Genomic DNA, 15,423 nt, shown 5'->3' on the forward strand with positions numbered 1-15,423 from the left:
AAAATTCAGTTTGGACTTGTAATATTTTTCAAAATTTGAATATCGAAAAAGGAAATGGAAACCGAATAGGGAAATGAAAATCGAAAAAGGAAATAGAAACCGAAAAAGGTAATGAATATTGAAAAAGGAAAAAGAAACCGAATAAGGAAAAAGGAACCGAATAAGGAAAAAGAAACCGAATAAGGAAATGGAAATTGAAAAAGGAAATGAAAATCCAATAATGAAATAGAAACCGAATAAGGAACTAGAAACCGAAAAAGGAAATGAATATTGAAAAAGGAAAAAGAAACCGAATTAGGAAATGAAAATCGAATAAGGAAATGGAAATCGAATAAGGAAACGAAAATCCAATTAGGAAATAGAAACTGAATAAGGAAATAGAAACCGAAAAAGGAAATGAATATTGAAAAAGGAAAAAGAAACCGAATAAGGAAATGAAAATCGAATAAGGAAATGAAAATCGAATAAGAAAATGAAAATCCAATAAGGAAATAGAAACTGAATAAGGAAATAGAAACCAAATAAGGAAATGAATATTGAAAAAGGAAAAAGAAACCGAATAAGGAAATGAAAATTGAATAAGGAAATGAAAATCGAATAAGGAAATGAAAATCCAATAAGGAAATAGAAACCGAAAAAGGAAATGAATATTGAAAAAGGAAGAAGAAACCGAATAAGGAAAAGAAAATCGAATAAGGAAATGAAAATCGAATAAGGAAATGGAAATCGAATAAGGATGATAATCGAAAAAGGAAAAAGAAAACGAATAAGGAAATGAAAAAAAAATTAGAAGAAAAACTTTTTGAGGAAAAATATTTTGAGGAAAAAAAAAATTTGAGGAAAAAAAATTTTGAGGAAAAAAAAATTGAGGACAAATTTTTTTTGAGGAAACAAAATTTTGAGGGAAAAAAAAATTTTGAGGAAAAAAAAAATTTGAGGAAAAAAAATTTTGAGGGAAAAAAACATTTTTTAGGAAAAAAAATTTTGAAGGCAAAAAATTTTGAAGGAAAAAAAAATTCAGTTTGGACTTGTAATATTTTTCAAAATTTGAATATCGAAAAAGGAAATGGAAACCGAATAAGGAAATGAAATTCGAAAAAGGAAATAGAAACCGAATAAGGAAATAGAAACCGAAAAAGGTAATGAATATTGAAAAAGGAAAAAGAAACCGAATAAGGAAAAAGGAACCGAATAAGGAAAAAGAAACCGAATAAGGAAATGGAAATTGAATAAGGAAATGAAAATCCAATAAGGAAATAGAAACCGAATAAGGAACTAGAAACCGAAAAAGGAAATGAATATTGAAAAAGGAAATAGAAACCGAATTAAGAAATGAAAATCGAATAAGGAAATGGAAATCGAATAAGGAAACGAAAATCCAATTAGGAAATAGAAACTGAATAAGGAAATAGAAACCGAAAAAGGAAATGAATATTGAAAAAGGAAGAAGAAACCGAATAAGGAAAAGAAAATCGAATAAGGAAATGAAAATCGAATAAGGAAATGAAAATCCAATAAGGAAATAGAAACCGAAAAAGGAAATGAATATTGAAAAAGGAAGAAGAAACCGAATAAGGAAAAGAAAATCGAATAAGGAAATGAAAATCGAATAAGGAAATGGAAATCGAATAAGGATGATAATCGAAAAAGGAAAAAGAAAACGAATAAGGAAATGAAAAAAAAATTAGAAGAAAAACTTTTTGAGGAAAAATATTTTGAGGAAAAAAAAAATTTGAGGAAAAAAAATTTTGAGGAAAAAAAAATTGAGGACAAATTTTTTTTGAGGAAACAAAATTTTGAGGGAAAAAAAAATTTTGAGGAAAAAAAAAATTTGAGGAAAAAAAATTTTGAGGGAAAAAAACATTTTTTAGGAAAAAAAATTTTGAAGGCAAAAAATTTTGAAGGAAAAAAAAATTCAGTTTGGACTTGTAATATTTTTCAAAATTTGAATATCGAAAAAGGAAATGGAAACCGAATAAGGAAATGAAATTCGAAAAAGGAAATAGAAACCGAATAAGGAAATAGAAACCGAAAAAGGTAATGAATATTGAAAAAGGAAAAAGAAACCGAATAAGGAAAAAGGAACCGAATAAGGAAAAAGAAACCGAATAAGGAAATGGAAATTGAATAAGGAAATGAAAATCCAATAAGGAAATAGAAACCGAATAAGGAACTAGAAACCGAAAAAGGAAATGAATATTGAAAAAGGAAATAGAAACCGAATTAAGAAATGAAAATCGAATAAGGAAATGGAAATCGAATAAGGAAACGAAAATCCAATTAGGAAATAGAAACTGAATAAGGAAATAGAAACCGAAAAAGGAAATGAATATTGAAAAAGGAAGAAGAAACCGAATAAGGAAAAGAAAATCGAATAAGGAAATGAAAATCGAATAAGGAAATGGAAATCGAATAAGGATGATAATCGAAAAAGGAAAAAGAAAACGAATAAGGAAATGAAAAAAAAATTAGAAGAAAAACTTTTTGAGGAAAAATATTTTGAGGGAAAAAAAAATTTGAGGAAAAAAAATTTTGAGGAAAAAAAAATTGAGAAAAAAAAATTTTGAGCAAAAAAAATTTTGAGGAAAAAAAAATTTTGAGGAAAAAAAATAAATTTGAGGAACAAAAATTTTGAGGAAAAATTTTTTTTGAGGAAAAACAATTTGAAGCAAAAAAAAATTCAGTTTGGACTTGTAATATTTTTCAAAATTTGAATATCGAAAAAGGAAATGGAAACCGAACAAGGAAATGAAAATCGAAAAAGGAAATAGAAACCGAAAAAGGTAATGAATATTGAAAAAGGAAAAAGAAACCGAATAAGGAAAAAGGAACCGAATAAGGAAAAAGAAACCGAATAAGGAAATGGAAATTGAAAAAGGAAATGAAAATCCAATAAGGAAATAGAAACCGAATAAGGAACTAGAAACCGAAAAAGGAAATGAATATTGAAAAAAGAAAAAGAAACCGAATTAGGAAATGAAAATCGAATAAGGAAATGGAAATCGAATAAGGAAACGAAAATCCAATTAGGAAATAGAAACTGAATAAGGAAATAGAAACCGAAAAAGGAAATGAATATTGAAAAAGGAAAAAGAAACCGAATAAGGAAATGAAAATCGAATAAGGAAATGAAAATCGAATAAGAAAATGAAAATCCAATAAGGAAATAGAAACTGAATAAGGAAATAGAAACCAAATAAGGAAATGAATATTGAAAAAGGAAAAAGAAACCGAATAAGGAAATGAAAATTGAATAAGGAAATGAAAATCGAATAAGGAAATGAAAATCCAATAAGGAAATAGAAACCGAAAAAGGAAATGAATATTGAAAAAGGAAGAAGAAACCGAATAAGGAAAAGAAAATCGAATAAGGAAATGAAAATCGAATAAGGAAATGGAAATCGAATAAGGATGATAATCGAAAAAGGAAAAAGAAAACGAATAAGGAAATGAAAAAAAAATTAGAAGAAAAACTTTTTGAGGAAAAATATTTTGAGGAAAAAAAAAATTTGAGGAAAAAAAATTTTGAGGAAAAAAAAATTGAGGACAAATTTTTTTTGAGGAAACAAAATTTTGAGGGAAAAAAAAATTTTGAGGAAAAAAAAAATTTGAGGAAAAAAAATTTTGAGGGAAAAAAACATTTTTTAGGAAAAAAAATTTTGAAGGAAAAAAAATTTTGAAGGAAAAAAAAATTCAGTTTGGACTTGTAATATTTTTCAAAATTTGAATATCGAAAAAGGAAAAAGGAAAAAGGAACCAACTTGTGTCTGGTCCTATATTTCCCACTGAAATTGATATCTAAAAATAACATTCTATTATTCAATGGTTAGGGGACGACCATTTGATATTCTGGGGTGGGGGGGGGGGGGGGTGTCAGGAGGATTTGTTTCCGATCGGTTATTTATTTTTGTAAACTAAGAGGACAGATTATTCATTTTCTGCACTATTGAAGCAAGATTTTTCATTTTCATTAAAGCAAGGTACTGATTATTCATTTTCAAAACTATATTTATGATATTCGAAAGCATACAGTTTTTAAATGATTTGTTTAATATAAATAATACATGCCTAGTCAAGTCATTATGTACCGTTTAATCAGAATTAATCATCATTCTCTGCAGAAATGAATCTTTTATATTCCCAACTGCATATACATGTATTGTTGGGAATATATATATAATAAAAAGTTAGATAAATTTTGAATTTTGCAACACAAAGCTAAGCCAGATCATTTATATTTCTATCATTCTAACCAAGACAACTTTGATATAGATTAATAAATCAAATTATATTGACAACCTTATATGACAAATTAGAAAAGTAAGGATTTTTCAGCTAACAACAGTTGTAATAATTTACTGAATGACAAACACATACTCATAATCCCATTTCTCCATTCCAGAACATGACCATTGTGAGAATCATATATATGTTTCATGCAAGATGCAAGTTACGCTTACCCTTCCTGAGCACCATAGATGCCCAACTTTAACTTTGAACTTAAAAAGTCAATGAACCATGTCTGAAGGTGTCAGGTCATATAGTTTCATGGATACTATAGTATATATATGCATGTCAATGGTTATACAACTACATACCAAACATCATTGACTAGACAAAATAGGTTTTCTTACAATATAACCTTATCATAAACTTTAACCGTGGACAGAATTCAGTCAGTAAGAGTAGTAGGGAGTGTTCAGTTTTAGGCCTATGAAAAAAGGTAGGCACGCTGGCACGGACAAATATGGTCATGCCCCTCCCTCCCTGTCAATCAACAGAAGTCATAACCTTTCGTTTCGATTACACTGCCTATGAAAAAAGGTAGGCACGCTGGCACGGATAAATATGGTCATGCCCCTCCCACCGAAAAAAGGTAGGCACGCTGGCACGGATAAATATGGTCATGCCCCTCCCACCGAAAAAAGGTAGGCACGCTGGCACGGATAAATATGGTCATGCCCCTCCCTCCCTGTCAATCAACAGAAGTCATGACCTTTCGTTTCGATTACACATAAACTTATTTGGTCATAACGATCTGTGAAAAATCTATACATTCACACGTTGTATCCAAATAAGTTCATCGGGTGATGCTGAAAAGATAGTGTTACCTCCTCGAACAACATTTGCCTGGTCATATAATCAAATTTGGATTCAGATCAACTACGTCATCGTGTAAAATCACGTGATCGTATCGAGGAACTCTGATACAAAAAAGGGAAGCAACTCTTCATGATGTGAACATCAATCACCGATTAATCGTATCGTGTTCGGGGCAAATAGAAAAAATACCAACGCAGATGTCAGTTTCATATATATTTATTACATTCATTCGTACAATGCAAGCAGTTTGTCGTCGTTACTCATCAAGTCTCTAGACGAAAAATCTTTCACAATGTCTTCCATGCTAATGTTTCTATATCTCATCTTCACGAAATGTACACAATAGATTCCGCACGTATCGGATGATCCCGGTTGCACTTGAGTCGTACTGAATCTGTATTGAGGTCCATTGGCGATGAGCACGTTCATGAAGCGACGATGGTAATACTCCGGAGAACGTCCGAACGAATCGAAGAATTCGACGGGTCCCTCTCGCGGGAAGTGGAACGCCAACCAGTGAATGCCCTTGCCGTCGCAGTCGTCCGTGTTGACGACGAAACTGCGGGGCCTGTTCGAGACTTCATCCGGCAGTGCATCGGCACAGCACACGGTCGCCGGCAGGTCTTCGAGATAACACTCCAGTTCGTATCCGTAGGTTCCCTCCACGCCGTCGTCTTCCGTTCTGCATCGTTTGGCGGAGGGTTCGTCGCCACAGTCCCTCTCTTGATGGATCTCGAGTCCCCGGGCGTGCGCAAATACCAGTCCGCATGCGCGGCAAGCCATCAGGTCCGATTCGCTTCCGACGTCTTCTTCTCCGAATTCCATGGTGTTCGATTCGCTTCCGGTGGAATCGACGTCTTCGTCCTCGGCTTCGGCGTCGTCCTCGCCTCCGCCCAAGACGTCGCTACGTAATCTCAAGTGTTCGGGTGTAGCGGCCTTCAGATCCACCAGAAGGTATCCGAAGGGTCTCCTCGTGGCCTCTCGGAACGTTTGCATCAAGTGGTGTCTCTGACTCGGATACATCTGTCTACCTAGCGTGGCGACTGGATTGTCGAAGAGGACCAGGTAGTGACAGTTTCTCCTCTGAGTCGGATCCTTCCCGAAATACAGGTTCTGATTCACAGCTACCACCGACAGGTTACGATGATGCGATCCTTCCGTGAACAAGTCGTTGATGCGACGGTCTTTGGCCGAGGTCGACATCAGGTCGTCCAGCACGAGTAAGTTTCTGGTCCGTGCATCGAAGAAGTGATCGGCTTCCAACTCGGTCGGGATACCGCGAACGAATTCCACGGTGGGCACCACCGTCTTTCGAATCTCGTCGTAGAGGGGTTGCCATCGTCGGTACAGCCAGACGATCCTCTCCGGTACCGGTTTGCACGTGGATCTTCGCAATGCTTCCTTCACGAAAAACGTCTTGCCGCAGGAGGTCGGACCGGAGACGATCATGGTGAACGGGTGTTGAAAACGAAAACTTTCTTGCGTCGCATTTTGCGGCGGCGGCGGCGGCGGCGGCGGCGGTGGTGGTACGCCAGTACCATGCTTATTTCGATGATGCCTCAACATGACGTCTCTTCTCGAAAACATTCTTTGACAGCTAGGACACTCCATCCTCACTTCAAGGGTGGAACTTTCCCTCTTATAACTTTTGTCGGAAATGAAGCAAGCAGAACACGTGATCATCTTTGCAACGGCACACGCGAAGTCGATCGTCTCTCAAGGTGATTTCCAATATTTCCATCTCGCCTCCCCTCGACGCGAGGTAGAGCGGTCTCTCGAAAATTATCTCCGTGGTCTCTTCTTTTCTGATGGCTACGGATTGAAGCAGTGGCAGGTAAGTGTCTCTGACGTAAGATTCATCCCTTACCAGATCGCAACACACGTACATCCTCTGCGTAGACGTTTCAAAAGCCGGTACAAAGGTCATCTCCAACAGAGCACACTCCCACGTTCCTTTCATTAAGTGTGATCTAGGTAAACGTATTCTGAACTGTCCTCCCCTATTCTGGGGAAAAAGTTGGAGCGAGTCTCCACTATTGACGAATAAGTAAAACTCGTCCATGGTTTTGATTAAGCATTCGATCCTCTTCCTCTTATAACCATCGCCGCCGCCGCCGCCGCCGCCACCGCCACCACCGCCGCCACCGCCACCGCCGCCGCCGCCACCGCATGACCATGTTTTTTTTTTATACAAGTAACCATACATTTCATATGTCTCGAATGAGTACCGAAGTTCGATTAAAACCACATAACACCATGCAAAGATTTTTTTTTGTCAACAATAAATGTATATTGTGTATAATAAAATGTATATTGTGTATGTTTCATATTGTCGTGCATCTGGCCTGATGGAAAGTCGAAAACTACTTTTCGTCGTTATCTCCCCTCCCTTCCTTGTCATAACGAAAAATAGTTCTCGACTTTCCAGTCTACAATAAATAATAGGAAATGAATGAAAGCAAATTAGACACTAAATATTTATTAACATTAGTTACAAATTGAAAAAAAAAAAAAAAAAATACCCAGAAACATCATCTATATATTATTAATCCATAAATAATTAGCAATGTTAATTTGTAAAGCGGTCACCAAGTTGGATTATTTTCTTTGTCATTTCATAGAATCCATCTTTGTCTGGTAAATTATTTTCTCGCCATTCACAGTTTTGTAAAAGGTTTATAAATGTATTTTTCAACTCCAATGATATGTCTGTAAGTTTAGTGTCCCTTTTCCACAATTCTAAGAGTTCTTCGCAATCAACATTTTCCAAGGCATCGTCGAAGTATATATTCAGTTGTTCTAACTCGGACATCATGAGACAGGAATGATTTCTCTGACTGGGATGATTGTTTCTACATCCAAAACAATGTTTTCTGGTTAAAAGTCTGACTTCTTCTACCACTTTTCTAGCATATAAGAACAAGTATATATCAATCGTCATTCGAATCTCTTTACCCTCAGTTATGGTTTGTGTTGATTCCATCTCGATAGTTTATGAAGACTCTGTGAACGTTGGATTCCAACGCTGTTTATAAAGGGTATTTGATCACGTGATGATGTGTGCTTTGATTGGCTTAACAACACTGACAGATGTCAAAATCGGGAATTTGATGTGGTAGCGAAGAGATAATTGGGTTCCCATTTTAAATGTTCTGTTTGTATACAGTCGTTTTTTTTTGTCTAAGCCAGTAGTGTAGTTCCATTTTTTGAACGACTAAAACACATTCTTGGTAAATGAAAGCGATTAGAAACGACCACTGGGTGAAATGAAAACGTTCTAAAACGTAATGGAAATTACACGAGACTGGGACCATTTTTCCGTGAACTTTTAAATTTGATAGATAATTTATTGTAAAATAATATTGATGATGAAAGTGATTCCTTTGAGGATTTGATATAATTATCTCGCTGTGCACTTATGTCCATCTGGTATGAATTTAAAAGTGTGTGTGTAAGAATAACAATAAATAATTATTATTTACAGGGATATAATAAATGTCATTTATCATAACATTGCGATTTTAATAAATGAGAAACTCACGCATCTCAAATAAAAGTAGGCTTCATTGAACAATAATTGTATTTAGCAGGAAAGTTCTGTGTATCTAATTAGTCACTCGAGTTATCTTTGTTATAAATCAACAAAGACGTGAAATTCAATCCCCAGACATATATATACACACACTGATCAATGTATCAAAAGATAAGACTAATGCGATATGTATCGGTCAGTCTTCTAACATATGTGTGATTTTTCAATTATAAAAGGAAGCCAGCTTTATGATACAGCAAGACGTACACGCGTGCATTTCTTGTTGATTGGAATATAATGACTACAAGCGACGTTCGGATAAAGTAAGTAAATAAGTTTGTTTTCATTTATGTATAATTTAATTATTTATTTGATCATTTGTTTTAATTGCAACGCATATTATTCATATATTTACTTTTGTTATAAAAACTAATATAATGGCGTGACGCTCAAATCTCGAGGTTCAAATATATATAAGTCGATCTGAATCCAAATTTGATCAATCTATTCTTTTACACGATGACGTAGTCGATCTGAATCCAAATTTGATTATATGACCAGGCAAATGTTGTTCGAGGAGGTAACACTATTTTTTTCAGCCTCACCCGATGAACTTATTTGGATACAACGTGTGAATGTATAGATTTTTCACAGATCGTTATGACCAAATAAGTTTATGTGTAATCGAAACGAAAGGTCATGACTTCTGTTGATTGACAGGGAGGGAGGGGCATGACCATATTTATCCGTGCCAGCGTGCCTACCTTTTTTCGGTGGGAGGGGCATGACCATATTTATCCGTGCCAGCGTGCCTACCTTTTTTCGGTGGGAGGGGCATGACCATATTTATCCGTGCCAGCGTGCCTACCTTTTTTCATAGGCAGTGTGATCGAAACGAAAGGTTATGACTTCTGTTGATTGACAGGGAGGGAGGGGCATGACCATATTTGTCCGTGCCAGCGTGCCTACCTTTTTTCATAGGCCTAAAACTGAACACTCCCTACTACTAGTAAGCCATGACTGAGGGTTTTTTTAACATAAAATTAACATAGAATATTTATGATATACCTTATCAAAAGACATGAATTTCTTAATATTCTTTATTAAGGTATTCATGTTCAAACTACCAAAGAACAAGCCATTTATTTTTGTGATTATCAAGGCTGAGTTATTTATTTTCAAAATCCTCCTCCCCAGAATATCAAATGGTCGTTTCCTTACTTATAGTCATTCCCAACTGACACCATCTTCTTGTCACTTGAAGCACAACCCATACATGGTCTTCTCAAAGAGAAAAAGAAAAGCAACTTGCATGGTTCTTTATATTTAATATCATATACGGGCGTTTTTCAATAGAAACGTATTTTCTTGTCCTATCCACTTTAAAAAAAATGTGTTTGATCTTTGCAAGTAATTTTTTGTGCAGTCAGTACATTGAATTAGATTTAACATTTTTAAGCAAAGAAACAGTTCATTTTTAGAGGGATTGATAAGATATTGACTCCTGAATGGCCCAAAACAACCAAAATGGCATGTCCCTAGACCGCTTGTTCAACATTCATACCCTAAAATATCGTAAAAAAATGAAGAAATAAATGTTTTTTTTACTTTACATAAGTTCTTTAATAATTCAAAAGTATGTTCAGAGCCATCATATTCTAATAAACACATTTCAATATAGGTTTTTTAATTTCAGAAGGTTTGTCCCTTACAAAATGCCCACTACGAAACGAAGTCATTAAAATTTGCCAATAAACAGTTTTATAAAATCAAAGTAATTTTTTTTTGCAAGAGATATATACATTAGGGTCTTACAAAAGAAGTGATGCTTTTATAACGGTAATTAAATTGTTGGTAAGAAAAATTGAGCACATCAAATGGCCCAGAGTGATACCGTATTTTTGATAATGTCCCCTACGAAACGGGTCAAATCTCCTTCAGTATCTGGTTTTAAAATTATGAAAAAATATCAGTGTACAGCTTGATAAATGCTTTGATGAATACAATCAGTCTTGTTACTATTGCAATATAGAGATTGTGGGAAAAAAATAAAACATGCGAATACGTCCCTTAATTACTAAACGGTCCCCTACGAAACAAGTATGGGAGAAAAAAGTTTCGTAGTGGACAATATCACTACCACGGAGTCTTTTTTTAATCTTTTTTCAATTATATTTGTGCAAAACAAATAACAAGGGTTAGTTTCATGTAAATTTTATTATGTTTTTATTAACATATAATAGGGTTGATGTCAACTACGAAACGGGTTTGTCCACTACGAAACGCATCAAAATGTCCACTACGTAACATGAGTTGAACCTTCATATGTGAAGTATTGTCTAACCTATATCGATAAAAATGGTTTTCCAATTCAGAAAAAAATGATATTTTTCTAGTATTTTAAGTAAACAAACTGGAATGTCTATAGGAAACATTTAAAATTGCAAAAAATATGTGTGTTTAGAAGAAATTGTCCCCTACGAAACAGTACACAAATTATGAAAATAATATCATTTTAAAAAATATTTAAGATTGCACTTTTTGTTTACAAACAGGTCTATTATAGAGGTATTCAAAATAACTCTTGAAATTAAATTTTAGACAAGTTGATTTTCCATTTTTTTTAGGTCTGAAAGTTACGCTTTTATTGAAAAACGCCCATACACCTGTACAAAAGTATTGCAACACTTTCATTGAAAACAATGTAAAATGACAAGATTTTTATTAATGGGTACAATATGGGGGTTTCAAAATACTTTTAATCCGTTTACGATTATAAATTGAATTTCAGGTATCAACTTACATTTCAGGCAAAATTAAGACTAGAGAGACGTATCATTCAATCTTTGTTTTGTCTTCTATACCGAAATTTTGTAAAAGTAATTTTTACAGCAAACTTAACATCTGATACAGAAATGTGTGTTAAACTTGTAATTTCAAACGGTTCTGAATGGGTTTAATGCTAACAAAAATCTGTATGAATTGCAAAACTAATGTTTTGGAAAAAACGAGTCCTTTCAAAATTTGTATTTCTTGTGAAAAGCGCGAAAAACTCTTTCCGTGCAGCTGTTATGTGTAGCATTACTATTGGATGAGAAGTAAGTAAATGGCATACATTCAATTTTAAACCATAAAGTGATTTCAAGTATTTTGTAAAACCCAAATTGTACACATTCTAAAATCATGTCATTTTACATTGTTTTCAATGGAAGTGTTGTCCAGTTGATATATATTCACTTCATAACCTAAATCTCTCTCATCTCAAACACTTGAGAGCTAGAATACCATAAAAAGGAGGTCTACTTCATTCAGGACATTTTGTGAAGTGACTCTGTACTTATGCATCCCGTCATTCTTTGAACGACAATTTATTTTTAGATCTACCTGTGTGATATCAGACGAGCGATTCTACGTCAGAATTAATGTTAATCTTACCATGTGTCTTTCAGGGTAAGGATTCGGTCCCAGTACAGTCTTTCAATCCTTTATGGGTGGATTTTACATATATAAATAGATTCGTATAATAAAAAAAAGTAAAATGAGTTTGTTAAATTTGATGTATGCCTTTTTGTGCTTCTTTGTTAAATTTGTTTGTTTTTATAGTGATTAATATGATAACCCAATGTTGACTGCTGTACCCCTATTTTGACCTTTTAACATATTATGTCTGTTTGTGTTGTTCACGCATCGTTGTCAATAAAATGAAATTTGATGGAACTGTCATACAAGGGAGTGGTTTAACTAGTTATTACACTAGGTTCAATCCACCATTTTGTACATTAGAAAATGCCTGTACCAAGTCAGGAATATGACATTTGTTATCCATTCGCTTGATGTGTTTGAGATTTGATTTTGCCACTTGAGTAGGGACTTTCTTTTTCGAATTTTCCTCGGAGTTCAGTATTTTTGTGATTTACTTTTTCATCGATATATGATCACTTCAGAAAAGTATATGTGACAAACATGATTTCAAATTTCATTTATCAATTTCAAATATCTGCCGAATCAATTGGGTATAGTAATCTCATTTGTCGCCATTTTATAAGATTGTAGCTTTATTTGTGATTCGAATAATTGTGAAGAAAACAGTTTATTACGTTCTTAAAACCACTAATTTACATCCTATACTTATTTGTTGTATTGAACATACACCATCCGTACATCATGCTCTCTAAGATTTTCCCATTGCGCCGTTCGTCATAACAGCTTTGAACTTGTTACCACTAATCGAGGGCTCTATTTGTCGTAATTTGTAGCAACAAGAATTTGTTTGCACTGATATAGTTTAAAAGATATCTTTATATAGTAAGACTGCTTAATTAGTATCAGATTATCATGTTACACAAAATTGCAAAAACTAATTGTTATGACAATGTAGAAGAAACTGTAATAAAAAAGAATGAATAAATGTTTATAAGTTTAAAACATTTAGATCATCTATTTCAGGGGAGTGAGGAAAATTATACAATGTCGACAAAGATTTTATACATTATTTGCAGTATGATCATATTCATTGCCTTGATTATTGACGACATCATTTTGATGCTGTTGGCGCTGTCCGTGGTTGTTACATCCATCACCGATGCTTGGTGGCGACAAGAAATAGATAGAAAGAATAGAATTTCAGGTTTGTTATTTGTATAATAAGGTATCATTAAATGTTATCAACAACTACAGTCATTAATTATTAATTACGTATCGAGGTAGTATTTTGCGCTAAACAACTAAAATAACCCTGGTAATAACTTTTTAAGATGTCCATAGTTTATTTGTTTTAAAATAAATATGCCCATTTTCAAATACTAAGGAATTTAAAATACATTGGCTTTCACCTTGCTTGATCTTTTTACCTATTGGAAAGACTTTTAATTCGATCTCTTCTTAGAAAGTCTCAGAAGTTTCATGGTTGCTGTTTAACCAAGACTTGAGCATAAGAATTATTTGCTGCTTTTCTAATCAAACGTCATTTAGGAGTAAGAATTTTGTGTTAAGCAAAGGGAACAGGTCTCTGTGTGGACTGCTGTGCGGCGTGTCAGTAAAATGCAAAGCAGTGTCCATATATTCCTATGCCTTTAACATACTGTTGACATTAAAATCAATTTATCAGCTCGTCCAACTTGAATACTGTAATTGTACTTATTTTCGCGGTCTATTCATTTCACGAATTTCGAGGTTGGTTTATTATCGCGACATTAAGTACACGCGAATATAAATCCAACCTTTCATCTGCAAATTTAACGTTCATCTATGCATGTTAATTTCACCTTTTATCGATAATATGGCATGTTTACAACACTGTTAATCTGTTAAAAAACAAACTATATTAAGATCAACAAGTGACAAGTAAAAACCAACTTAAGATCAAAGAAACAATAAAGACTCGAGATTACCTTGAACTATATGACTTTTCTATTGTAGTTAACAAAAATGTGTATATAGTAACAGGCAATGTTTTTGAAAGCTTTTCTGTAATCATTTTGATAACAAATAAAATTTTGAATATTAAGCTGAGTCAGAAGACTCACAAGGATCATGCAGAAGTGAACGAATAGGATAAATATTAAAATAAGAACAGAAATTTAAAAACAATATTGGACAGTATAACCAGGCTTAATCAACACCCGACATTCGAGCCCTCGAAGAAAATAGACAGAAAAAACCGACGTTCAACACAAAGTCAAAAAGCTTAAACTTGCACACGCACATGTGATGGGGGTAAAACAGTTTATCGAGTACACAAACCTAACACTTTTCATCTAGACCATACGTCGTAAACCTTACAAAAACCTCAATAAAATACCTTCACAGTACAGCTACCAACAAAATGACCTTAAGTTGATAACAACTATTGCACACAACTACTACATGAAGCTGAATTTGTTTTGAAAGTACCCAAACAAATGTGAAATCTCTTTCTAGAAGTTCTTAGTTTCTTAGTATAAGCCTGGTATTTTTGATGAGTTTTTAACCATTTTTATACGACCGCAAAAAAAAATTGCGTTCTGATATCGGTATCACGTCCTCAGTGTCGTCAGCATCGTCAGAAGACACTTAGTTTCCGGGAATGGATCTCTATGAAATTTAAACACTAGGTTTGAAACCACAAAAAGAAAGTTAGATTAATTTTAGGGTTGTGGTTCGAACAATTGTAGAACAAGGGGTCCAAAAGGGGTCACAATAAGTATTTTTCTAGTTTCCAGACAATAACTTGTGTGTCAGTGTATGGATATTTCAGAAATTGTACCACAAGGTTCCATTTAAAAAAAAGGTTGGGATTGATTTTTTGGGTTATGGACCAAACTGATTATGAATTAGGGGCCAAACAGACCCCAAAACAATCCTTTTCTAGTACTTTGTATAAATTGCTTATTTCTTGACCAATTTGAATGGGGTTTTATTCTTCAATTCTTGGGGTTTTAAAATATGCTGAATCTACCCGTTTATTAAGTTTTTGGAATTTGATCCCCGTTTTTAACTTGGTCCACATGAGGTCTAAAGGGTTTGAAATTAAACTTTGTTTGATTTCATCAAATCTTGAATTATTAAGGTTCGTTGATATAACCGTGTATTTAGATTTTTGATTTCGGGTCCCGTTTTCAAATTGGTCTACATTAAGATCCAAAGGGTCTTAAATAAAGCTTGGATTAATTTTAACAAAAATTGAATTATTTGGGTTCATAGAGCATGAATGTAAACATGTATTTAGATTTTTGGTTATGGGCCAAGTTTTGAAGCGGTCAAAATTTGGGTCCAAAATCAAACTTAATTTGATTTCAACAAAACTTAAA

The 15,423-nt window shown here is 33.7% G+C and overlaps 1 protein-coding gene across 1 annotated transcript in view; it reads left to right on the top strand.

The window, feature by feature from the left end:
• The window catches only part of LOC143056466 (uncharacterized), a 62,027-nt gene that overhangs the window by 12,387 nt on the left and 34,217 nt on the right, over positions 1-15,423 (top strand). The window contains exon 2 of the mRNA XM_076229544.1: positions 13,082-13,262. Coding sequence (XP_076085659.1) covers positions 13,103-13,262 — 160 coding nt within the window. The 5' untranslated portion in view covers positions 13,082-13,102. The remainder of the gene's footprint in view (positions 1-13,081; positions 13,263-15,423) is intronic.

The sequence above is a fragment of the Mytilus galloprovincialis genome, chromosome 13 (assembly GCF_965363235.1).
Source record: "Mytilus galloprovincialis chromosome 13, xbMytGall1.hap1.1, whole genome shotgun sequence".
Lineage (NCBI taxonomy): Eukaryota > Metazoa > Mollusca > Bivalvia > Mytilida > Mytilidae > Mytilus > Mytilus galloprovincialis.